Source organism: Drosophila ananassae, chromosome 3L (genome assembly GCF_017639315.1).
Source record: "Drosophila ananassae strain 14024-0371.13 chromosome 3L, ASM1763931v2, whole genome shotgun sequence".
Classification (NCBI taxonomy): Eukaryota; Metazoa; Arthropoda; class Insecta; order Diptera; family Drosophilidae; genus Drosophila; species Drosophila ananassae.
Genome location: NC_057929.1, coordinates 9,809,100 through 9,833,395, shown reverse-complemented (window position 1 = coordinate 9,833,395; position 24,296 = coordinate 9,809,100). Strand labels below are relative to the sequence as shown.

Sequence of the window (24,296 nt, the reverse complement as noted above, 5' to 3'; positions counted from 1 at the left end):
TTTCAAGAAGAATAGATTCACTAAACGGTCCAAATTGTTTAAATTATGGTAATCGAGTCAGGTCACCAACACACAACGTAGTGGCACACAACTTTGAATCATATATTTTATCAATATTTATTGCTGACAGCATCGATAATTCATGGCCTACTCAAAGTGGAGAAAAGTGAGGAAAACTGGGTAAGTTTCTGGGCAAAACTTACCAGGGAAAACTCGTAAATAGTTACGCACGCCAAGGAAAACAAAATGTCAGAACGATTATTGCGGCCCATCGTCGCCTGCCATGGCCATAACAGAAATAAAATATTTAAATAGTAATAAATTCATAATGTCAACGTGTATATTGTTGGTGCTGGCTCGGCTTACGCTCCTGCTCCTCCAGCCAGGATCCTCCCGACGATTTATAGACAATAATAACTGCAAACACGAACCAAAGAGTCTCCGGCAAGCCGACTGGCTTCTCAAGTAGTTTGATTTCAGTTGAAGGAGATGGTTTATTTCCAAGAGAATGGGATATATGGAGAGGGACCCCTGGTAGTAGTATCCACCTGGTGCAAAAGTTGAGCTGTCCCTAAAAGTTCCTAACGAATAAAACTGTTTTATCGCAGACATGATACGAATGGAAAGGGTCTGTCGCATGTGCTTCATATATAATATAAATATTAAATACTATATGGCATGCCATAAAAATATAAACAGCACATAAAACGACAATGAAAAACAATGGCACACGTTATTATGTGACCCAAGAACGGCTGCCAACGACTAATGAAATGTCATCGGACCCTCGGGTCCAAACAGTCGACTCAACTTCACTGAACTGAACTGAAATGCAAATGTCACGCGAAAAACTATTTGACGACAACATTACGTTGACATAATAATAATACCATACCATACCATACCCGTCATCCGATGAAGGACTCCTCCTTCGACTTAAAGGCACAAACCCCATTCACAATTCACAGTCATATGCAAATTTTACGAGCTTCTCATGACCAGTCATAAAAGTCAATTTATTAGCTATGAGAAATTAAAAAGAAAAACAATTAAATATATACCAAGCGTGAATTTGATGATGGTCTGAGGTTAAGGGGTAATATTTAATTCTTTTTATGTATGATTACTGTAAAATATTTTCAGAACGACCTATTATTATTCCATAAAGCGGGTAAAACAAACTGATTAAGTCATCATAGATACCCAAAACCATCCTGTTTGTATCCTAATTGTAATGTTTAACTACTGGCTGATAAAAATCAATAATTTAAAGATAATAAATGCACCCGGTCCAGCATAATGGCAGCTTTGTAATTAATTATATCCAGTGTCGGGATAGACAACCCACCTGCCCCCCCAGCCCAGGGACCAGACCAGCCCAGCCCAGTCCAGAATCCGCAAGCCTAGCAAAAAGCTACAGAAATTCAATTAGGCTTATCCCATGCAATAACAACACCACGACTGCCAACAGCAACATCAGATACTGGGGCCAGAACAGCTGCAACACCTGCGCAATTAATTAGTGTTTGCCGCATTAATTTCAGAAAATAAAAAGAGATGACCGAAAGGAAACCAAAGCCAGTTAGGGTTGGAGGGAAATAGGGTCGAAATAACCCAACGGTGGCTAATAAATTCAAACAGGACTTGGCCGGGGCCACAATTGGAGCAGCAAATCCGTTGCCAACATTCGCAATGGGCCAGAAAGCCAGCGAAACACTAAACCAGGTTAATCAAATAAAGCAAATTCATTTAATTTAAATTATAATGAGACCACGATGAACTGGGTTAGGACTCTGAAAAGATTAAACAAAAGCGGAATATTCCGGAAAATATTTGATTCATTCTTGCTATGTGGGTTAGTTTGAAGATTCGGTGGAAATCTGTTATCTGAAATATCTTTTCCCAGGACTGGTATTAAAATTGCCAAGAGATATCATAATTTCCACTTCTATAATTTGTTTATGATTATGACGCATGCAAAATAAAACGCATTTAAGTAATTAAGTAATAAAAAGAATGGCGTGCCTTTCTCCATAAAAACCCGGCTCCGTCCGCAATAAAATGCCAAAAACAAAACAATTAGGCAATTAAATGTCTTCGTATTACCAAAATAAAAAAAAAAAATTGTTCGTTTTGGTAACAAAACGGATCATAAAATAAGCCAAAATGTACTCACCCCTGGGATAAGAGCTAATGGTGGTCCTAAAAATGGATCACAAAGGGCCCAAAAATTATGTGAAAATGTTCGGTTCTGGCCCTTTTATTTTATTTTATTTTTTTGCCTTGGCATCTGCTGCAAAGAAAACATCGAATGAGAATTCGAATGCGAATGCGAGTGTTTTAGTAATATTTATTGAATTCCAGTTAACGAACCCCAAAGAACCGATGGAGCCTTGGATAAGGGACACACACAAAAAGGCGGCGGCGGCGAAAAAAAAAGAAAAGAAAATGGGGTCGGGGGTCAGAGCTTACAAAGCTTTTCAACGCACATTTTCCGATCCCTAACCCCTAACTGCTGGCAAATTCCGAGTTCTGCAAAATGAATTCTTTTGTGACAAGTTCAATTCGGTCGGCGGGGGATGCGGGAGTTCATATGCGGGAGAACTAAACTCAGTCCTTCTGTCCGCCTGTCCGCCTTTTGTCCGTGTGTCCGCCCAACCAAAGTGTATTTGTTGTTGCTACTCCCCGGCTCTCCTGTCATACAACGCATCAAAGACAGCCAGGTGAAGGAATGCAGTGCTCGTTCTGTAAGAAATTGAAAAATCTAACTCAGCCAGGAGCCAAAGACAGGAGGAGCCGAAGGAGAAGACCGAAGGACTCCCAAGTCCCGATGATGGAAAAATGGAAAATCTCAAGCTGCGAAAATCAGCAGCAAATGCGCTGCTTTCGTTCACATTATTGTCATGGTGCGCTGGTGACTATATATATATATATACTTTTTCCCAGGGCGCTCGGAATTTTTAATAAACGTTAAAGTTTATAACATTCTGGCTTACCCCCTCATACTGCCTCCTGGCACTTTGTAATCTGTATGCCACACATATCGAGAAAAGCCCTAAGGTTATCCTTGACTCCTTGACTGGCGGCAGGAAACTGCAACCGAACCGAAAAAGGTAATCCAGAGGGCATAAAGAGTCTCACATAAAACCAACTAATTAGGCAAAGCATCTAATTAGACGCACAACAAGGACATGCGTCCTTGGTGCCGCCTCGTAAAAGCCAAAGCCCCCAAATGACAACGTCGCTAAAAATTCTTATCGCCGACACCAAAATTAAGCCCCAAAACCGGAGTAGCGACCAAACATCTGCCAAAAACTGCCACAAGGCAACAAGGAAAGCCCGGAAAAATTTATTGTGGCAAAGGTTAAAGACGCGCCATGTTAAATGTGGAAATTGTTTAATCCACTCCAATCCACGGCACGGCAATTACAATTACGGGGACCGTGGTCAGCTGCATGAAATTGGAACTCACTCCGAGGGATATGAGACAGATAAAAACTTTGGTAGGACACGGAAAAGGATCTCTCCTCTACAAAACGAGAACAAAAAAAAATGGAAGGGACAATGTTATAAAGGAAAAGAAAAACCTATTTGCATTTTATTTTCTTTGTAATTTGATGCTCGATTGCTTTTTTAGTGTGTAATGAGGTGGGCTGCAAATGGGTTTAATAAAAACATTCCACTAACACCAATCCGTGGATACAATTTTAAAAACTTATCACACGCATGGTTGCCTACATTCCAACTTTTATTTTTATAATGGGAAAATCTTACAAGTAGATTGCATTTTGCCATAAAATGATAATTACGTTAAAGGTTTTTTTTCTAAGGAAAAATTCTAGCTTTCAATTATTTCAGTAATATTTAATTTGGCAAAAAATGCTGAAATGCCTGTGGCCTTTTAGCCGGAAATTTCCATTCTCAGGCACGCACGATTGCATCCACAATACCCAGAGAATATTTAGGCGCCTCCGCCTGCCTTGGTTGGGGATGCTGCTGTTGTTACTGTTGTTACTGTTGCTACTGTTGCCATTGCGACGTGCAAATTGATCAAAATAAATTGCATAAAATATTCCATTTACGTTCCCATTCCGGAACGGAAGCCCCGAAAATTATTGTAAGCATCTAATGCAATCAGAAAGTGTTGCAATGCCCGCCCTTTGGGGCGAAAAGATGGGGCCAAAAACAATGCGGATCTGGCCATTAATTTGCCTCCAAACTGGCCCTCTCGGGCAGCGATTCTGTTTTGAGTTATGCCCGGAATTTGTGATAAGCTATGCGGATTACGGACTTCACTCCCTTGGCCAAAAAATACCAAGAAAACTTAGCTTGTTTCTCACTTTCTGGAGTTTATCCAGAAGCATCGCCAGAACAAGTTGAATTTTCAAGGAATGGCAAAGGATTTTTGGGGGGAGAAAGTAGAAAACATACCTCTTGCATGCTGTTAAAATAATTAGTGGCAATGGTGCACGGATCTGTGGGTGGAATGAACCTCCCAACAAACTCGGTTTAATTCGGAGTTGCAACAAAAGAGTTGATTATTTACTCACGTGCCCGAAAGTTCTTCGCACATGCACTTCCATATGCAAATACATCAGGCAGTCATTAAATTAATTAAAAGAGCTCTCTCCCTCGCTCTTACCGGGAAATGACTGTGCGAAAACTTTCATTTGCACCTGGTTCACGAGTGTTTATAGAGCCATTTCGACTGCGGCAATAATTCAACCCGAATGATTTCAGTTCAACCTGGGGCCTACTTTCGAATAATCGCATATTTGCTAGTTACAAAGTAATGCATTTTACACTCAAGTGATTTTTGATTAATCATCAGATTAGTAAAGTGCTGAATTGGCAACTATTTTCCATCTTAAACTGATCTTTGTTGGCTTTTCCGCAACACCTACTATCCTATGAGTCAAGCCGAGATGTTTCTAATTATAGTTTTGTATTATTTATTAATACATCTATGTATAGGAAAGCTTTCATGCCATATATCAGGGCTTAACATCATTACCGCCACAAAACTAATCTTAAATGGTTCCCCAAAGAGGAACTGGAAACATCCCTTAGTTTTCCGCGACTACCCAGGAACTTGGGGAGAGTTCAACGAACTTGCTCCCCAAAAGACGGAAAAGAGGCGAGAAGCCCCCAAGGAATTGGCCAACAGTTTCCGATTCTGATGATTCTGTTGCAGGTCCTGCCGCCCAGTTAGAGCTTATCGGTGCCCCACATGTCACAAGGGGAACAATTTAATTCGGCATAAGATTTACTAATAACAATGATATAAGGCATTCGCCCCAATGAGTATATAATAAAGCTAATGGAAAATTATGGAGCCTGAGGGGGCCCGATGGAAGGGCGGATGAAATTCCTTTTTATGAGATGATGTCACTATTTGGTATATGTTTATTTTCAGAAACATTTAAACATTACACCACAACAGATGAACAATTAATAGGATAGAATTTTATTTGGACCCAAACTCCAATATCCTGCATTCCTCAATATCAAATTGATTAAATTTCACACTGAAAAATGATACCAAGTGTTAAATTTATGGCCAAGCAATAATGACCGGAATGGAATTCCGACTACGAATGGTTATAACCTGTATACCCACACACATATTGCAGAACTAAACCTTTATTGGGGCGGGAGGAGGAAATGGGTACCATTTTAGAGGGCCGGAACTTAATGGTCTATTAAGGTGTTTTGCCCGGCGATTTAAATGCAATTAAACGAAAAGTCTTTCGGGTCTTTATGGCCTATCTACATGGCCTAAAAAATGGCCTGCACTAGACTGGCCAGCAGGGGGAGTACTAGACTGGGAAGGGGTTCAATTAAAATAAATGAAATTGCCAAAAAGAGTGGCTCGTAAAAATGATAAACACATTAAATGGGTATGGGCCGTCATCAATAAATGGCCGTTCGACTGATATTTATTTATGAGGGCTAATAACTTTTAAAGCATTTCATTTAACTCAAATACAAATGGCCATCGCCGGAGCGGAAATACATATTTATATACGGAGAGGGAGGGTGGTTGAAGTTAGGGCGGGATGACTGACATGTTTTGGCGGTTCTTTTGGGCCAACAACACACACAATCGCCCACAAAACACGGCAACACAAAATGTCAACTTTTTGCCAACCGAAAATTGTCAAATGCACAGAATTTTAAGCGCCATACATTTATGTTGATGCGGTTTAAAAGTTTTTTAATTACATTTGCAGGAGTCTCCTGCAAAGACCACCCACAAACAGCCCCACCATACCACCCACGAAAAAAACAAACGACGACGCCAGTGAGATCCTTTTGGTCGTCCACCCATCCGAAAAACATGTACACACTGGCGTCATTCAGGGTATATTTTACGCTTTATGATTGTATTTGGCTGTGAAAATGTTTAAAACTCATTTAATTTGAAACAAATTAGAAACGATAACACATAAAAGTGAGTCGTTGTGCTTTAGATACCACCCTACCACCATATATGGACTTTCTGCCACTAAATGCTATGAGGTTTTGTGGGGAAACAATGGAAACCTCATTTTCATTTGAAGAGTGTTTTTGTTTATTAGTTTCGAAAAAAAGTTATTTTTCCATAGAGCTACCTATTATACATAATGTAGTTTCAAGACTCTTTATACCCACCTACTCCTCTAATTACTTTTACAAACTAAATTAAATATTTTGTGATTGGCTTTTGTAGCAAGAGCACATTAGCAGTGATGAAATGCCAAAAATCTTTCTTGCACAACCATTAACCCCTTAAAATTTAGCATTAGCCCTTAGCCCCATTCTATCTCTTCTACTCGCTTGTCACTCGCTTGTCAATCATCTATCAAAGCCCCCAAAAGATCCCATCAGGCCCAGGAGACTCTGGGCTACTTATCTTCCCATTCAATGCTCGGAGAAACAGAAACTAATTGCTAAAACGCCTTGATGCCTGTGTAAGCAGTGGGGATTATGTAAAGACAGAGCCAAAGTATAAACCTATCTCTAACCCTGAATCATAAAAATGTTTAGACAACAAAATGCGGTTGGGGCTGGGTGGAGGAGCAGGATGGGTGGAGGAGGCAGGTCATCATTCATTTGGCCCAAGTAAATATGGCCAGGCCAACGAGTGAAAGGCTGCCAAATGTTATCAGCTCCCTGGGATCTAATGTGACCCAAATGTGTGTGGTAGCTGTGGGCTAGGGCAGAGGATATCCTTGCTGACTTAAGCAGGACATTTTAAAGCACGTTACGAAAATTATTAATAAAGTGCAGAAGCCCTATGAAAGCCTTCTTTTTAGCTGACTGATAGCTGACAAGATACAACACCTCACAGAAACTGCCAGTCAGCATGTGGTTGTCGTTTTAAACAAATGAGGTTTCAATCCAAATGAGAAGAAAGGGAACCATTAACTGAATATGTTAATACGATCAAGACGCAAAGTCCACCATCTCAAATCGTATAAATGCTCACTGACTTTGGGGGTAAGACAACAGTTTCGATTCTAACTGCTTCTAAGCAACTCCCGATCCGCAAGATGAAAGTAATCATTGTATTGGCCGCCTTTGCCGTTATGGCCTCCGCTCTGGTGAGAAATCTGAGGATCTTAAAGGACCAATATATCCTTATTAATAATATAACTTCCGCAGGAACTCACCCCCACCCAGAAGGCTGAAGTCAAGGCCCGTGCCAAGGCCTGTGCCGAACAGGAGGGAATCACCAAGCAACAGGCTGTGGCCCTGCGTTCTGGAAACTTTGCGGATCCTGATCCCAAGGTCAAGTGCTTCGCCAACTGTTTCCTGGAGAAGAGCGGCTTTATCGCCAACGGACAGATCAAGCCCGATGTGGTTCTGGCCAAGTTGGGTCCCATTGCCGGTGAGCAGAAGGTCAAGGAGGTTCAGGCCAAGTGCGATTCCCTCAAGGGAACCGATAAGTGCGCTACCAGCTACGAGCTGTACAAGTGCTACTACAATAACCAAGCCCAGATTTAAGATTTATTCTAAAATGCAACTAAAAAATAATAAAAGAAATATCTGAGCAAGAAAAATGTTGTATTTCTTTAACTTTTTCTTACATTTTTCTTATAAAGTAACCTTTGGATTTCCTTTTAAACCCTAATGGTTTAAACATCGGGGAAGCTCCCCAGTCTAATTCAAAGATTCGAGCTGAACGTACTTTTTGGAGCTAAAATTTTGTGAAAAATTTTAGTAACCAAGTCCAATTTTCGTGAAAATTCATTTTAAAATTCTGTGTTCTAGTCTGTCAAAATTTATCTATTTATTTTATTGGATATTCTAAATTGCATTTCCCACTGTGAATAAAGTTATGTCGGCTTATCGTAACCGCCTGTTGAGCTTGATGAAGGCCCACCGTAGACTGACCTCTGCGGGTTCCAGCCGCCGCCAGCCTATTTTCGATGTAGAGACCAGGAAGGATTTTGAGAGGCGCGTTATAAACAGCGATCGTCCTGTGGTGGTAGACTTTCATGCCAGGTAACATGGAAACTGATTTTTTAAGTTATATCCATCTGCTAACACTCTACTGCCCAGCTGGTGCTGCCCGTGCAAGGCACTGGCGCCTCGGCTGGAGAACATTGTTAGTGAGCAGGGTGGCAAAGTGCGACTGGCTCGCGTGGACATCGATGAGCACGGAGAACTAGCCATGGACTACAACGTGGGCTCCGTGCCGTCTCTGGTGGTCATCAACAAGGGCAAGGTCGTCAACAGGATGGTTGGTCTACAGACAAGCGAGTATATCCGCGACTGGTTGAAGAAAGTAATGTCACATGACGAGAATTAATTCGAGAGGATATGTCATTCGAATGTGGGGATTCGTACAATGTAGGCTCGAATAAAGTTTGATTTAAGCAATGTAAACGGCAGCACGTTTTTAATTCATTTTTCATTTAACCAATTTATTGGCAAGCTATTGTGACAGGCACTGGGAAAAATAACACTGTGCGACAAAAAAAAAAAACGAAATACACTTGGGAAACGAGATAGTGTAGGTTGTTAATCTGGTCGAAGAGAACTCAAAAATATTTTTTTTATATTTTTGGAACCCTCCAATTTTTTTTTATTTAAAAAAAAACCGTTTTTCGGGACTTTTTTGCGCTTAAAAATTCCTGAACGCGTTTTTTCAACCGATTTCAAAATTTTCGGTGTTTTTCAATAGTTAAATGTTGTAGCTTTTGAAAAAAAAATATATCTTCGATTTTGTTGAACAAAAAGGACAAAATTTTTACACCTGAAACTAAAGTTTTCGACTTTTATTCGTGTTTTTCGGATTTTGATGCCAGTTTTTCGGTAAAACTAACTAAAATTCTGTCATGTTTGCCACATATCAATGTTGTCTCATTCATTCTGAATAAAACGAGACAAATTTCATCAAAAAATAATTAAAATTGGTAAAGTTATAACGCCTTTCCCAAAAAAAGTCAATTCAACCTAGCGAGCGCTCCGGAGTAACAATGTGTATAAGAATAAGAGTATATTGCTTTGTTCTGACAAAAAGTTTGTCATTTATGCCACATATTAATATTGTCTCAATAATACTGAATAGAACGAGACAAATTTCATTAAAAAATAATACAAATTGTTGAAGTTATAACGCTTTTCCCAAAAAAAGTCAATAAAACCATGGGAGCACTATAAGAAGAAGAGCATATTCCTGACTTATACACACAGGTACTCCGGAGCGCACGCAAGGTTGAATTGACTTTTTTTGGGAAAAGCGTTATAACTTCACCAATTTTCATTATTTTTTAATGAAATTTGTCTCGTTCTATTCAGTATTATTGAGACAATATTAATATGTGGCATAAATGACAAACTTTTTGTCAGAAGAAAGCAATATACTCTTATTTTTATACACATTGTTCCTCCGAAGCGCCCGCTAGGTTGAGTTGACTTTTTTTGGGAAAAGCGTTATAACTTCACCAATTTTCATTATTTTTTGATGAAATTTGTCTCGTTTTATTCAGAATGAATGAGACAACATTGATATGTGGCAAACATGACAGAATTTTAGTAAGTTTTACCGAAAAACTGGCATCAAAATCCGAAAAACACGAATAAAAGTCGAAAACTTTAGTTTCAGGTGTAAAAATTTTGTCCTTTTTGTTCAACAAAATCGAAGATATATTTTTTTTTCAAAAGCTACAACATTTAACTATTGAAAAACACCGAAAATTTTGAAATCGGTTGAAAAAAAACGCGTTCAGGAATTTTTAAGCGCAAAAAAGTCCCGAAAAAACGGTTTTTTTTAAATAAAAAAAAATTGGAGGGTTCCTAAAATATAAAAAAAATATTTTTGAGTTCTCTTCGACCAGATTAACAACCTACACTATCTCGTTTCTCAAGTGTTTTTTCACTGTCGCACCGTGTAATCTATTAAAAACTATCTATGATTGCAAGTATTTTTTAAACAAAAAATTATCTTTTCAGGCCAATTGTTCCATCATGGTTTATCATTTATTTATTATATTTGTATTCTTTTTAATTTTGAACTATTTTTCTCTCTGTATATCTATAGAAAGAGATGTAGCTCCTGCCTCTCAGTTGCGGCAATTCAAAATGCAAACAATGTCTCGTCTCGTCCTCAAACAATTTGTGGATCGGCGCCGTTGTGGATTTGCAACAACTGCAACAAATACAACATGTATCGCAATTGTTTGCTTATTTGTTTGCCAAAAACAACAAACTTGCTCTCGCTACCGCTCTTGGCGTATCTGTCCTTTTATTCCATACATACATCCTGGCTGTCTGGGCGAGGACATTGCTTGGGGGAATGTCTCTAATTGATTTTGGTAATGTTGCTTTTTAATGAAGTGTCAAATGTTCTCTTGCGATGATGCATGTGGTGTCGCCCCAGACCTCAAGTCCCACAGGAGTTCCAGAGACACATAATTAATGCCGTCTACCGTGTGGGTTAATTAATTATAGCTACCGAATAAAATCTCTAGTATTTTCTTATCTACTGATTTTTTTGAATGGTTATCTATTTATAGTCCCACGGATAGAGCAGACACCTCCAAGAATGGGGCTCGAGGATCGCTGTCGTCAGCAAGGCCCATTAGCTCAGTTGGTTAGAGCGTCGTGCTAATAACGCGAAGGTCGCGGGTTCGATCCCCTCATGGGCCATGAATATATTTTTTGTTCTATGACAGTCTATTTTAATAAAAAATTATCTATTATTATTATATTTTTTATGATTTTGTAACGGTATCACGGGCCCATTAGCTCAGTTGGTTAGAGCGTCGTGCTAATAACGCGAAGGTCGCGGGTTCGATCCCCTCATGGGCCATTAAATAATATTTTGTATAAGAAATTATATTTTTATATATTTTATTTTATATAATTTTTTATTTTTATTATTAAGTAACTGTATCAAGGCCCATTAGCTCAGTTGGTTAGAGCGTCGTGCTAATAACGCGAAGGTCGCGGGTTCGATCCCCTCATGGGCCATAAATATTTTGCTATTACTTTCTTCACTATATATAAACATAAATTTTATTAAATTAGGAAAGTAATAAGTAATTTTTTGTAATTTTTCATATTTTTTAAATAAAATTCTATTCTAGAACCCGTGATCATATGGAGGGCCCATTAGCTCAGTTGGTTAGAGCGTCGTGCTAATAACGCGAAGGTCGCGGGTTCGATCCCCTCATGGGCCACAATTATCCTTTTTTTTCCCCTTGATTTTATTTTAACAACCCAAATTACTTTCTACAATTAAAATTTTAAAGTAAAATTGTTGACAATGCGCAATCCCAACTGGAGTTTGTTTGTACGGGACCCACAAAATAGATTTGCCGCAATGTAATTGAGTATTTGTATTCAATTAAGACTTATTTCAATATTTGCATAAATTCTGCAGCGCCAAAGCGCCAGACATCCAGCAGACACCAGAGTCGAGTGGAGTGCAGTCCAGTTGAGTCCTCAAGCGGGTATAAATCCCTCATATGTTCGGGCATAATTTGCTGAAACGTAACTTGAACAAACAGCCGAAATGCCGAGTGGATGGAGAAGGAAGAGAGAGGACTGGTCAGTGGACACTCCACGGATCCACGAATCTCCGGACCGTCAGCGAGGTGTGGGTGCATGTGTGCACACTGTCTGATTTTGACAGCCCGCATAAAGCGGCCAAAGGACACTGGCGACAGGATGCCTGTGTGTCCAGGATGCCTAGGTAAACACTCAGAGAAAGGGCTAGCTAAATGCATTATCGCCGCCGGCCTGCCTCCCCGGGCCTGGTGCTGCTGAATGGCGACAAAAACTGCAACAAATATTAATTTTTATTATGCAAACATTGCTTTAATTACATTATTTTTGCGTATGCCGCCCCGGCAAACAAACTTTCCCCACCACGCCCACTAGACGTGTGTGTCCAGCTCTTCAACTCTGCAGCTCTCTACAGCTCTCCAGTTACGTGCAAAATCCCCTCATCGCTCTGATCAATCACTGGAAAATTGGATTTTCATATGTGCGGCTCTGGGCCCCACCCTTCTTCGGGCCGGGCTCTGAAGTTTATACAATTTCCGATACCCACCGTTGCCTTGTGGCGGTAAAATCAATCGATTCCCCCCTTAACAGCTGCCCGTAACCTGCCACCAATCGTTTGACAAGCACAAACACAAACTTAATCAGATCCCATGAATTGGTCAATAATTTTTAAATACAAATCAAGTGTTAACTAAGGGCTTAATTGAGGGTTGGCCAACAGGCAAACGAAAAAATTATTGAGGTACACATCCAGCCGGAATATGAATTTTAAACAATTTTTTAAGGGCCAACAAGGTACTTTATCAAAAGGGATATTTGTCTTTTTATTAAATGAATATTAAAATATTAAAGTGCTATAAGTTTAAGCTAGACATGATAACCAACACCATAAGACACACCATCAAAAATTTGTTACTTTTAACGCCTCGGCAATTGCTGAATTGTAAAAGAAAACCAAAAAACTAAAAAGCAGGAACTCGGATGACCACAAATGCTCCACAAAATACTGACAACGTGGGATTTTAACACTCGCCAGATGACTGCGTCAAGCTGAATTGATCCGGAACCCTTTGCCGTCTCAATGAAAATGGCACGGAGTGAAGTCCTCCAGAGAAGAGAGTGTGAGCCAGTGTCCTGCTTTTTTTTTTCATCCTTTGGCATCTATCGAATACGTCGGATGCCGGGCTGACGGAAATTCGATTTATTTTCATCAATATTCAATGTCATTGCAACGTCTTCGTGGCAAAACCAAAAGCGTACATCAAGCATGTCACCCAGCAGCCAGTGGCACAAAACCAACAATCCGCAAGGAGAACAAAACCCTCCAGTCCTCCATGGAAATGGACTTTGTGGCTTGCAACTTTTTGGGGGTTTTGCTATTAAAATTTGATGCGCATGTTGTTGTCTCGTTGTCGCAACTGCACGTGCAGCCGTGAATGGACAAACCATTGGTGTCCTCCTCCACCCACAACCCTACCATCTACCACCCACCTGTACAACCCTTTTCCAGGTGGAAATGTCGCAGTCTGGCGCAGTTTTTGGCCATTCGTCCATGGGGTTATACCAAAACTTGATTCGGTCTCTGCTCTGCCATTGCATATTTAAACAAATTTATTTGCAATTTAGTGTTTGCGGTTGGTTTACAGTGGCTCGCAGTCGCGGGAAACCTTTCCAGCTGAATGATTTTGTGCAATTTCATTGCATGCTTTTAAGTGGCGCGAAAATTAATTAAAATTTTTGCAATTTATTGACAAATATGTCAATTTGATTGGCAGTGGGAGGAAAGTAACACTCTCTTCACATGGCAGCACAAATTTGGATGGAAACTGTCAAATTTTCTGATGGCAATAAGCGATGAATAAAACTATACAAACTTTCCCAATTTATTGAAGTTATTCATAAATAGATAGAATTTTTGTTTAACTTTAATATTCAGCTTCTAGGGTTGCTGCTTCACAGCCGTATCGCACACCTCTTTGCCGAGCAAACAGAAGCGGCAAAAACCAACAAAGCCCCATCCGTTGTTATTAAAGCCATATCTGTGCCAGTGGGCAAAAAAGGATGCACAAGGATGCAGGTTCGCCTGAATCCGCGTCATGCCACCATGAGATAACAGAGGAGGCGCTGGGTAAATATATAATCCACGGGAGCTGCATGGCAGGCAGTATCCCAGTGCCGCGCATGGTATTTAAAGATGAAGCCAATTCAAATTATCAGTGAAAGTTTGCCAAAGGGAAAAGGTAGAAACTTTTAAAATAAAAATCACTAAATATTTCTTTTAAAAATATCAAAAAAATCCAAATCCGATTGAATTTACATTCTTAGCAGAACAAGGTTTCGATCCTCGGACCTCTGGGTTATGGGCCCAGCACGCTTCCACTGCGCCACTCTGCTTGTTGAATTCGCCGCGTTTCAAAGGCTCTCATGAAATTAAGGGATTGGGTTCTAACCCGATCTATTATAACGAAAAACTAACACTTCATTTCACTAAAACTAATTTGTATATTAGTTAGAATAATAGATCAATCCTTGCCAATTCGTAAACCTTTTCTATACTGAGATATTTTTTGCCTTTTTGCCCGTACAGCAGAGTGGCGCAGTGGAAGCGTGCTGGGCCCATAACCCAGAGGTCCGAGGATCGAAACCTTGTTCTGCTAGATTTGTAACTTCGAACATTTGCGTTTGAATTTTTTGTTTACCTTTGCTACAAGAACGCATTTTTTTTAAACAAAGAATATAAATTTTGCTCAGCAAAATCATAAGTACATAATTAAAATAACTGATTTAAAACCAAAAAAAATTTACTTCCCATACCGGGAATCGAACCCGGGCCTTCTGGGTGAAAGCCAGATATCCTAGCCACTAGACCATATGGGATATAGAATACCGTTGGCCCAATTGACTTTTTATTATCAAGAAAAGGTTATTGTTGAAAAATTAAAAGCAAAACACATATGTAGTTTAAAACGAAAACACCACGTAAAAATTATCTCTAAGTTAGCTTATTCAAAGGTAAGAAGTAACTAAAACCAATAAAATTTATACCTTCAGTAAATAAATAAATGTTAAGGGATTTTTCGTGGTGAATAGTGCATTTTATATAGTTTTTTTTATAAAAATTTAAAAAAAAATAAATAAAAATAAACGATATGGAGCGAAAGAAAAAAATCTTTACACCATATTTCCCATACCGGGAATTGAACCCGGGCCTTCCGGGTGAGAGCCGGATATCCTAACCACTAGACAATATGGGACTTGGGGTTAAGCTGACAAAAATCAAACTTGCAGTTCGATGGGGCCAAGGAAATAATTATATTTAAGTTTTAATAAAGCGAAACAGTAATTTTATATATTAGCTTCTTATTTCCCAATTCAAAATTCCAACAAATAGATAGAGTTGGGAATAAGATGCGTGAAATAACATCAGCGCATTGATAAATTGAATTTGTCATCGAAAAGATATATCCCATATTGTCTAGTGGTTAGGATATCCGGCTCTCACCCGGAAGGCCCGGGTTCAATTCCCGGTATGGGAATATGGTTGACTATTTTTTGGCTTCGCTTTATTTATTTTTTACTTTCAAATTTGTTGATTCTTTATTTTAAATTCACTATTCAGCTATTTAGCATTAACTTAAGTATGGAAAATATGTTTACAATATGATATTGCAAAACGAGAAAATTTTTTATTCTGAAGCGACAGTATTAAGCTCAAGCCTTAAATTTTTTCTCATATGACATTTATTACTTCAAGTTAACCCTCCGGTTATGATTGAGAAAATAAATAGAAAAAAAATAGATTAAAAATAAAGAAATTAAAAAAAAATTAAACCTTTTACAGATTTCCCATACCGGGAATTGAACCCGGGCCTTCCGGGTGAGAGCCGGATATCCTAACCACTAGACAATATGGGAGGTGATGGCTCCACCGTCAAAGTGCTTTTAACACAGGCTTAGTTGGGGCCAGCACGCCTTAACTTTTATATATAAATCAAAAAATCTGAACGAAATGACTCATATTGTATGAATCAGTTTCTTGCTTCAATTCATACACAAATTCTAAATATATGCAAGGTCTTTTGCATGCCTTTTTAGGTGTACAACATAAGTATTAATATTGCGAGGCATTGCAAGTAACCTGAAAGGTTTCGGAAATTGTATTTTATGTGACATAAACGTTATTTGTAAATGTTAAAAGCTAATTTAATTCGACATGTGCGATGTTTTTCCCGAGACTCTTGGTAGTTTTTTTATATAAATCAGCTTCTTATACTAGGAAAGAAATAAATATGAATGCAGAATATTGGCGGTGGGTGTGTAAAAAATAGCAAGGATCATAAAACTATTCAAAAACTTTTATGAAATATTTTTAGTAAAGGGCTAAGAAATATATTAAGACAAGTTATAAGTACATCTTTATATCTGCCAAGACTCTGAACGAGTCAGACACCACTTTAAGTACTGTAGTTGCCTGCGCAAACATCACATCCCATATTGTCTAGTGGTTAGGATATCCGGCTCTCACCCGGAAGGCCCGGGTTCAATTCCCGGTATGGGAAAGCGTTTGATAAGCTTTAATTTTTTTCTTGTTTTATTTTTTAGATTTAAAATTTAAGAAATAAGAATGCATTTTTATTATTTTGCTTAAAAAAATTTTATTTCCAACAAACTCCAATAGTTTGTTTTTTATTTTGAGCGAATATATAGGCCAATCTTCATTATGTTGGACTTGGTCTATGTCGTTTCGTTCGACATTTTTCAATTTCTGGATTATATATTTAAAAAATTCAGTGAGTTTTAGTTTTTCTGTTTTATTCAAAGCAGTTATAAAGTATTTATAAGATGGTATCTTATGAATTTAGCAAAATATTTCCCTTGTAATAAAATCGATTTTTGACACCTCAGTAACCATATCCCATATGGTCTAGTGGCTAGGATATCTGGCTTTCACCCAGAAGGCCCGGGTTCGATTCCCGGTATGGGAAGTAATTTTTTTGGCCATTTTTAATCATTATAGACTTAATTTTTTATTTGTTTATTATTTTTAAATTTAAATATTCACTACGGTTTCTCTTAAAGTAGTGTGTCTAGAGTCTATACTCTAGATTATAGTTTTGTTAAGTTCCCCTGCATTTATTACAGTGCATTAGGGCCAAAAATGTTTACGGCCATATACACCAATGCAATATTTTAAATTTTCAATAGTGTCCAGCTGATCTAGATAATTGGTTTCCATATACAGACGACGACCACGGTGACCGCCCTTCCTGCGGGTAGAGTCGGTTGGGATGGGGGTCACGTCCTCGATGCGTCCGATCTTCATGGATGAACGGGTCAAAGCACGCAGAGCTGACTGTAAACCAGGTTCAGGGGTCTTGGTTTTGTTACCACCGGTGGCACGCAGCGTGATGTGCAGAGCGGTGATGCCCAGGGTCTTGCACTTCTCGGCCACATCCTGAGCAGCCAACATAGCCGCGTAGGGGGAAGCCTCATCTCGATCGGCCTTGACCTTCATACCGCCAGTGACATGGGCGATGGTCTCGCTTCCAGAAAAGTCCGTAACATGGACGAAGGTGTCGTTGAAACTGGCGTAGATGTGGGCCACGCCGAAGGCAATCTCACCGTCGCGAACTTAGGGTCCTAGCTGGACTTGGACCTCTTCCTTCTGAACTTTAACCTTCCTGGGACCCATTGTAGGGTAGTTTTGCTTTCAATTACTTGTGTTATTCGGATGTCAAATATAAGGGCTGTCTTAGCTGTCAAGGTTCCAGGGATGATTACTTAAGAACAGGGAATTACTTAAGAAATGTTCTTTAAACTGATTTAAATTATATTAAAAGTGAAAATTGCTCCGCCCCGGTAACAAAATAGCTTTCTGCGCCTCAAACCAACGTGTCCCATATGGTCTAGTGGCTAGGATATCTGGCTTTCACCCAGAAGGCCCGGGTTCGATTCCCGGTATGGGAAATGATCTTTTTTGAAATTTTTTCCATTTTAAAGCGTCAAAACATTTTTTAGATTCTAAAATTGAGAAGAATTGTGCTATGTAGCGCCCTCTTACGGTAGTTTTGTGCAATATAAATTATCAGTTTTTTTGTTTTATTTTTTGTGTGCTTTATAATTCTCAAGCGGTTATGGCGCTTTGTGTGTCTACACAGGCCCGTTTGCTTCGAAACGATTGTCATTAGTAGTGGTAGACTGACGTTCTACCCAAATACTAAAAGGCCAATTGATGTTAAAAAATTATGACACTAGTGTGATTATAATTTAGTACCACGGATCTGGCGGGGTTGCTCTTGCCTAGAACTGTCGGTTTAACTGATGGTCTTTAAAACTAATGAACACTTTTCTAACAAATAAATTTTAATATTGAAATTGGGGATATTGGTCTTAAAGAGATACGAGGTTTTTTCGGCTTGTCTCTGGGGAGCAGAGGTGGAGAAAATATGGGGCAGTGCATCTGCCGGCGGATTGTAAGTGGCCGTCGACCCGGCCAGTCATTTGTTGCTGTCTGTCGTCTATCTGGTCTGAAAAGCTGGCCGTGACCGTGGCAACGAAAATCATCAAACTGTTGGCTCTTGTTCCGTCTGCCAGCCAGCCGGGAGAGTATTTCAAGCTATTTTTTTTCGGCCAAAAATTTACATAAAAATCGCATTACACTTAACATCCACTTTGCTAAACGAAGCGCATGAAAGCGAGCGAGCTCCACGTGGTTTGGGCTGGGCGCTGCTCGGTCTCGTTCTCGGTCCTGGGCTCTCCAACTGTTGTGCTTTTGTAAGCCGACGCTTCTCATGTGTTGTGAGTGTGTGTGTCTGAGTGGGTGGTTGGGGCTAGTGGGAGGTAGTGGGTGTTGGCCAGTCGTGGGAGTGTGCTGGGGGAGTGCGTTATTCATGTGCGAGTTCTGGGCAAACGGTTTGAAGTGCATGGCGGCCTACGAAAATTAAATTAAAATGCGCCCCGCCAAAAAGGACTTGGGGGGGCCGAAAAACAGTTTGTGTTTTCAAAAATTGAAAATGGGCCGAACGATCTATCTGAAACAAGCAATCTGTTTGGTTATATTGCACCAATATTGGTTTATAGAGAAGTCCTCTCTTCAATTAACTTTAAGTTGGAACTCGTAGAAATTCCAATGTCAATGCAAACTTCATAAATCAGTCGAGTAATTTCTCCACATTTCGAAATTCTTGGAAAAAAGGCGGCGAACTATTCCCCGCCTTGCGACAAAATATTTCAGTGGATACGTGTCTATTTTTCCAAAAGGGGTTCGGTGGTTCACCCAACCGCCCCCGAAGATGGTATGCGGTATGGCGGATGGGCGTGGTGGGGGCGGGTCAGTTGACGCTATTGTTCCCATAAGTTGTTGGTATTGTTGGTGCTGGTGGGGGTGCTGCATTTGTTTTGGCATGTTTATTGCACTGTCAACGGCAATGCATGAAAAGTTTTAGTTAGCCAAGTTAAGTTGTAGTTGGTGACAAACCCTCTGCGTGCAGGAGTCGTATTTGCTCTCCCGGGGAGTCCTCCAACCCCCAACCCCCAACTCCCAACCATCTCGACCTTTTGGCCCTTGCCTTCGACCGTAACTGTTAATGTGTTTGAAGTCAAATTGTTTGCAGTCACGTGACGACCACCAACTCCCAACTAAAAACAACTTTATCCATGATTAATCAGTTGCATTTAAATTTGTATGATAGCCAAGGCGTGGCCATAACCCTCCCGGTGACAACTGCAATAATAGGAGGCAGGAGGATCTTTCCAGCCTTCGGCCAAGCTCGAGTGCGCCCTCATGCATTTCTAAATAGGCTGAAGGCAGATGGGCGGCTGCTCTTCAGCTACAGCTTATGATTAATTTAATTCATTCAAAATTTAACTACAACTTCATTTGGCTTTATGGCGACGGGCAACAAATCGCCGTGCGTTAATTAATTTTAATAACCATCTTTATTCCACATAACAGCTGGCCAAAGTCACGCGTGTGTGTGGCGTTTTAACTGTGCCATCGTAAATGTTTAATGGCCAAAACACTTAGTTGGCCAAAGTGAGGAGCTTTGGGAGCGCAACAAACCTATACCCACATACGATACGTACTATGCCATGCAGGAGCTGTTGCATGAATAATAAATGGTAGTTACCTAAAAAATTGTTTACTATTGTTGAGCTAAATATTCCTAATCCATGGCAATAATATTAATTTTACCGTTCAAGGTAACGAAATTCAAGGAGTTAGTTGATTTGTTTGTATAATTGTTGACGGATTTCCATCTGATTTGACAGAATTAATGGACAAGGCTGTCAGTTATTCTTGGCTAAAATTACACACCTCACAAAAGTCAGGTTCTGGTTCACAGATATGACTACGCATAATCGTAACATACGACAATTCTTTGGCTTCACCTCGAGAAACACCCTTGCTGGGCGTTTATTTCCTTAAAGGGGGATTTCTTTTCTTTTGTGGTCCCGTTCCTGGAATTACTTTCCCTTTGAATTCATTTCCTTTGTGATGGTAGATGGTTGAGCAGCAGCACCAACGGCAGCAGTGTATTGTAAATATTCATTACATGTGTGCAGCAAATTTTAATTTTTTCGCAAAACTGCAAAACCCAAAGGGGGTGGCTCAAACACTTACCATGCCACTCCATATCCGCAGTTTGTTCTGGCCTCCCAACGCATTTCTGCGTCGTCCTCCTTAAGGGACGAGGGTTGGCACACTGAGTGCACGACATTCATTGTCCTTAATGAACACTCGCATCCATTACGCTTGCATTATGTATGTAATGTCATAAATAATCAACAAAAAACGTGCTCTGTGAAAACCATAAAAAATTTGCCAATATTGCTTAAAATACCGGCAACAGATGCCACAAATTCGCTATGCCACAGGCCATGTGGTTTTCTATTTTTTGCCAAAAATTATATTTCGAGATAGCAACAATCTAGAGATTATTTTGGAACATTTTATAAGAATATGTGGTCTCATGATCTATTTTTACTTCAAGAATGTTTTCTTATCTGTTTGTTTAAAAAAAAAGAATGCCACCTTTTAGCTCTTAAAACATTAGTCCTAAGTACTTCCAAATATTTATGTATTTAGTCCGACTTAACCACTCTCTATTGTTACTAAATAGTGCGTGAAAAGAATGACAAAACCCTTTTACAAAAATGCAACCCTTTTTTTCAGTTTCAACATAAGTGATCTATGGAAGCCGCGTAAATACAAAAAAAAAGTTGTATCTCATATATCAGTGAGTTATATCCAAAATTTGTTCCTCGGGGAGATCGCAATCGAGTGGTTTACCAGCAGCAACCCTTTTAACGCTGTTAGCCAACTATCTGTTGGCTATACCCTCGCTATTGTCACCCTCTGTGGACCTTGAGGAAACCGGGGTTTTTTTTCCAGTCTGGCATACCTGCCGTGCTCGTAACCCCGCCATTAATACTCATTAGTAGCCGAGGTTCGGCGTGTGCCTTTATCAGCCATTTAGCCACTTTGTGTAATCCCAGGGAGCACAACAACCGCAACAATATGCGTGTTTATTTGGGTGTGGGCCCTTCTTATTCCTTTTCTTTTTTTACGTTTTTGTCTATACTCTTAATAATATTAAAAAATACACCCAGGGGGACAACGATTCGGTTTGTTTGGCTAGTTTAGAGGGGTGGTAGCTTGATGTATCTGACCGTTTGCTAGAGCAGACGCATAAATATCCTTTGTGTTTTAAACCCCCAAGACAATTAGAGTGGCACGACGGCGAAGAAGGGCCGGAGTGTTGGCTGGAAAGAAGTGCAAAAATCGTTTTATATCCATTGAGAAAGACAATATAACAAAACAAAACAGAACAGTGTGTCCTGTACACAATGCCACTGACATGCGACGCTTTCTGAAGTGATAAATGATGTTGCCTGTAACTTGCATTGGCTTTTTGAGTAACAGGCGTCTCGTCTCCAGTTTTCCAGTTCGAGGCACGTTTATTTGCGCTCTAAAATGGTTTAGCATTTGCCTAGCTCCTGTAACCCTCTTTTTGAAATCTTCCTAGTTGTTGTGGGTTTTTCTTTATTCTTGTCTGACTTCCGTTTCCGCACAAAATGAATTGCATGGCTTGTTTACTGTCATGTTAGCCAAACGGGTTGACAAGCGCAACGGCGTTTGATTAGCCCCGAGGCGATTCAAAGGCCCGACATCTAATACAAGTGGGAGCTCCGGAGCAGATTGAAGTAGCTGTAGGCCCCACGCACAATCTGCAAAAAGGACATGCACTCAATATCATTGAATTCTCATTTAGGGAGATGTGTATGTGTCCCCGTACGTCAATGAAGGTCCTCAGATTCAGATCGACCAGCAGGGCCCGCATCTTCAGCGGCCTTTGGGCATGCATCATCACAAAGTGCAGCATCCGCTGGAGAGGAATCTGAAAGTTGTACCAGTCCGAGGAATAGTAGGCAAAGGACAATTCGTCGTGCTGCAAAAAATGAAAATGGAAAAAAAAATCAAAGTTTAATCGGACACATCTGCAAGAGAGCAAACAAAAACAAAGCAGCGAAACGAGAATATTGTAGATTTCAGTTCTTTCCACTCACACATTCAACGATTAAAGTGGCATGCCAATGATATATCCACAGGATAGAGGCCATCACAAATAGGTATATGAATATAAAGAAATAATCCATTTTGCTGGGGGCCTAAAATATAATTCATTTAAGAGAAAGTCTGAGGAAATATAAACCCTTAGACTCACGCCAATTAGCAAGGCGAAGAATAGAAAACACATCAGCACTGAAAATATAATAAAATCTGCCATGACTGGCACACAGATTAGACTTTGTAGCTCAAGGACGAATCTCCGAATTTTTAGTTCCTCCTCCACGAATTCCTTACAAAGTTTCATGCGCCAGTGGTCTAGTTCGCTGCTCGTCAAGTGCTCCTCAACCAAACCCGGATTAAGTCTAGTAATCTAAAACGAGGAAACATAAAATAGAACTTGATGAGTTTCACGACTACTTACATTCATTTCCTCGACTCTTTTATTTAGTATCTGCAGCTTTAGGTTGACATATTTCATCAGGCAGGTGATGAAAGTGTGCCACAGGGGAATGGTGGTTATCCCCAGTCCCAGGGAATACCAAGGCCACAAATAGCCAATGAAGAAATTATCGCATAGCTCTCCAAAGGGATAGAGCTGAAACAATAGGATGGGCTGCTCCTCTCCGCGTCGCACGGCGGCTGTATTGAAGACGGATTGGGGCAGGAAGATAGTCCTGTAGATGCAGTCGCCCCAGGCGATCAAGCCGGCCACCACCGAGGGCACCCACAGCATCAGGGTGATGGTACGGGTGTACACCTGGGTTTGAAAAAGCATACCCATCTCCTGGTCATCGGCTTCGATCATGATATTCCTTATATCCAAATGGGCAGTTCGCAAAAGAGCAATGACTCCTAGAAAAGGGCTTGCAGTTATCATGATCTTCCACTCCAATCTGTAGACTCACTATCCCTCTGGACATAGGCATTTAATGTGGCGATGGACACTGCAAAATATTGGACTGCAGTGGCACAACTGGTGGCACCATCATTTAGATGTTCGTAGCCCCTAAAAACTCTGGCCAGCATCAAGGCACAACTAATCCAAATGGAGGCCGTGAACAAGGTGCACCGAAATAAACTAAACCATGGTCTGGGTTGTTCCTCGGAGGCCACATATCCGTACCACCGAAAGTACTTCAAATGGTATTCGAAAATCGGATCGTTGAAGGTCTCCGCAGAGAGCAGTAGCTCCTTAACTCTAAACATTTTAACTGGTGTCCTTAGCACTTTCGAGTGAGTCTTTTATAGCCACTGATGAGGTGCTAAGTGGGGCTAATTGCATCGATGCCCTATTAAGTGCCAATAATTGTCCAATAATTGTCATTGTTTGCCGATTTGGTGACAGGTGCTATGGTTCTGCATAGACTCTGGGCAGAGGCAGTTGGCCTTCAAATACGGACTGTCGTTGCTAACTTTAAATTCGATTTGCATGTTACTCTCGCCAGGACCCGAAACTTTGGCCACACATCCACATCCACATCCACATCCAGTGGCAGTGATGTCAAACGTGTTTAGACCGAGTTGCATGCGAGGGAAATTAAACTTTTGGCCAACTTTGGCCAGAGTGCCCCCTTCCGGTCAGAGTTAAAATGGCAAAAGGGTAATCAGGTAATGGAAAATGAATAAATACGGACGAGAGTTGCTTTCCTCGAGGCTCTAAGAAGACGATGGCTTGATCCCTCTACCAAATGGCAGGCGAACTAAATCAAGAGTCAATCAAGTG

The 24,296-nt window shown here is 40.2% G+C and overlaps 3 protein-coding genes, 1 long non-coding RNA gene, 12 other non-coding genes and 1 pseudogene across 16 annotated transcripts; 11 read left to right on the top strand and 6 right to left on the bottom strand.

The window, feature by feature from the left end:
- Positions 1–557: 557 nt before the first annotated feature.
- LOC26514017 lies at positions 558–2,276 on the bottom strand. The gene is made up of 3 exons (XR_004309885.2): positions 2,177–2,276; positions 906–1,023; positions 558–851 (listed from the first exon to the last, which is right to left on the bottom strand). It is a non-coding gene; the product is annotated as an uncharacterized LOC26514017 (long non-coding RNA).
- A 5,177-nt stretch (positions 2,277–7,453) lies between these two features.
- Positions 7,454–8,045, top strand: LOC6494598 (general odorant-binding protein 56d). Its single transcript, XM_001959998.4, has 2 exons — positions 7,454–7,586; positions 7,648–8,045. The coding sequence occupies exons 1-2, from the start codon at positions 7,464–7,466 to the stop codon at positions 7,987–7,989; spliced, it is 465 nt and encodes a 154-aa protein (XP_001960034.4). The 5' UTR covers positions 7,454–7,463; the 3' UTR covers positions 7,990–8,045.
- A 52-nt stretch (positions 8,046–8,097) lies between these two features.
- Positions 8,098–8,874, top strand: LOC6494600 (thioredoxin, mitochondrial). The gene is made up of 2 exons (XM_001959997.3): positions 8,098–8,490; positions 8,548–8,874. Exons 1-2 carry the CDS (start codon positions 8,324–8,326, stop codon positions 8,795–8,797), a joined length of 417 nt encoding a protein of 138 aa, XP_001960033.1. The 5' UTR covers positions 8,098–8,323; the 3' UTR covers positions 8,798–8,874.
- A 2,191-nt stretch (positions 8,875–11,065) lies between these two features.
- Positions 11,066–11,139, top strand: Trnai-aau. The gene has a single exon. It is a non-coding gene; the product is annotated as a tRNA-Ile (tRNA).
- An 89-nt stretch (positions 11,140–11,228) lies between these two features.
- On the top strand, positions 11,229–11,302 carry Trnai-aau. The gene has a single exon. It is a non-coding gene; the product is annotated as a tRNA-Ile (tRNA).
- An 87-nt stretch (positions 11,303–11,389) lies between these two features.
- Trnai-aau lies at positions 11,390–11,463 on the top strand. The gene has a single exon. It is a non-coding gene; the product is annotated as a tRNA-Ile (tRNA).
- Positions 11,464–11,598: 135 nt separating this feature from the next.
- Trnai-aau lies at positions 11,599–11,672 on the top strand. Its single transcript has one exon. It is a non-coding gene; the product is annotated as a tRNA-Ile (tRNA).
- Positions 11,673–14,585: 2,913 nt separating this feature from the next.
- Trnam-cau lies at positions 14,586–14,657 on the top strand. The gene has a single exon. It is a non-coding gene; the product is annotated as a tRNA-Met (tRNA).
- A 148-nt stretch (positions 14,658–14,805) lies between these two features.
- Trnae-uuc lies at positions 14,806–14,877 on the bottom strand. Its single transcript has one exon. It is a non-coding gene; the product is annotated as a tRNA-Glu (tRNA).
- A 305-nt stretch (positions 14,878–15,182) lies between these two features.
- Positions 15,183–15,254, bottom strand: Trnae-cuc. Its single transcript has one exon. It is a non-coding gene; the product is annotated as a tRNA-Glu (tRNA).
- Positions 15,255–15,464: 210 nt separating this feature from the next.
- On the top strand, positions 15,465–15,536 carry Trnae-cuc. The gene has a single exon. It is a non-coding gene; the product is annotated as a tRNA-Glu (tRNA).
- Positions 15,537–15,843: 307 nt separating this feature from the next.
- On the bottom strand, positions 15,844–15,915 carry Trnae-cuc. The gene has a single exon. It is a non-coding gene; the product is annotated as a tRNA-Glu (tRNA).
- A 572-nt stretch (positions 15,916–16,487) lies between these two features.
- Trnae-cuc lies at positions 16,488–16,559 on the top strand. The gene has a single exon. It is a non-coding gene; the product is annotated as a tRNA-Glu (tRNA).
- Positions 16,560–16,913: 354 nt separating this feature from the next.
- Trnae-uuc lies at positions 16,914–16,985 on the top strand. Its single transcript has one exon. It is a non-coding gene; the product is annotated as a tRNA-Glu (tRNA).
- A 161-nt stretch (positions 16,986–17,146) lies between these two features.
- Positions 17,147–17,692, bottom strand: LOC6496009 (annotated as a pseudogene).
- Positions 17,693–17,895: 203 nt separating this feature from the next.
- Positions 17,896–17,967, top strand: Trnae-uuc. Its single transcript has one exon. It is a non-coding gene; the product is annotated as a tRNA-Glu (tRNA).
- A 4,061-nt stretch (positions 17,968–22,028) lies between these two features.
- On the bottom strand, positions 22,029–23,793 carry LOC6496007 (odorant receptor 56a). The gene is made up of 6 exons (XM_044715384.1): positions 23,479–23,793; positions 22,995–23,425; positions 22,728–22,943; positions 22,570–22,671; positions 22,299–22,451; positions 22,029–22,230 (listed from the first exon to the last, which is right to left on the bottom strand). Exons 1-6 carry the CDS (start codon positions 23,777–23,779, stop codon positions 22,174–22,176), a joined length of 1,260 nt encoding a protein of 419 aa, XP_044571319.1. The 5' UTR covers positions 23,780–23,793; the 3' UTR covers positions 22,029–22,173.
- Positions 23,794–24,296: the final 503 nt, after the last annotated feature.

Excerpts from the sequence above, each read along its gene's own strand:
- LOC6494600 (XM_001959997.3), top strand. The coding sequence starts at position 8,324 with ATGTCGGCTTATCGTAACCGCCTGTTGAGCTTGATGAAGGCCCACCGT. Across the intron at positions 8,491-8,547 it reads GTGGTAGACTTTCATGCCAG|CTGGTGCTGCCCGTGCAAGG; the intron begins GTAACATGGAAA and ends TCTACTGCCCAG.
- LOC6494598 (XM_001959998.4), top strand. The coding sequence starts at position 7,464 with ATGCTCACTGACTTTGGGGGTAAGACAACAGTTTCGATTCTAACTGCT. Across the intron at positions 7,587-7,647 it reads CCGTTATGGCCTCCGCTCTG|GAACTCACCCCCACCCAGAA; the intron begins GTGAGAAATCTG and ends TAACTTCCGCAG.
- LOC6496007 (XM_044715384.1), bottom strand. The coding sequence starts at position 23,779 with ATGTTTAGAGTTAAGGAGCTACTGCTCTCTGCGGAGACCTTCAACGAT. Across the intron at positions 22,944-22,994 it reads AAAGAGTCGAGGAAATGAAT|ATTACTAGACTTAATCCGGG; the intron begins GTAAGTAGTCGT and ends TCCTCGTTTTAG. Across the intron at positions 22,231-22,298 it reads ATCTGAGGACCTTCATTGAC|ATTGTGCGTGGGGCCTACAG; the intron begins GTACGGGGACAC and ends TCCTTTTTGCAG.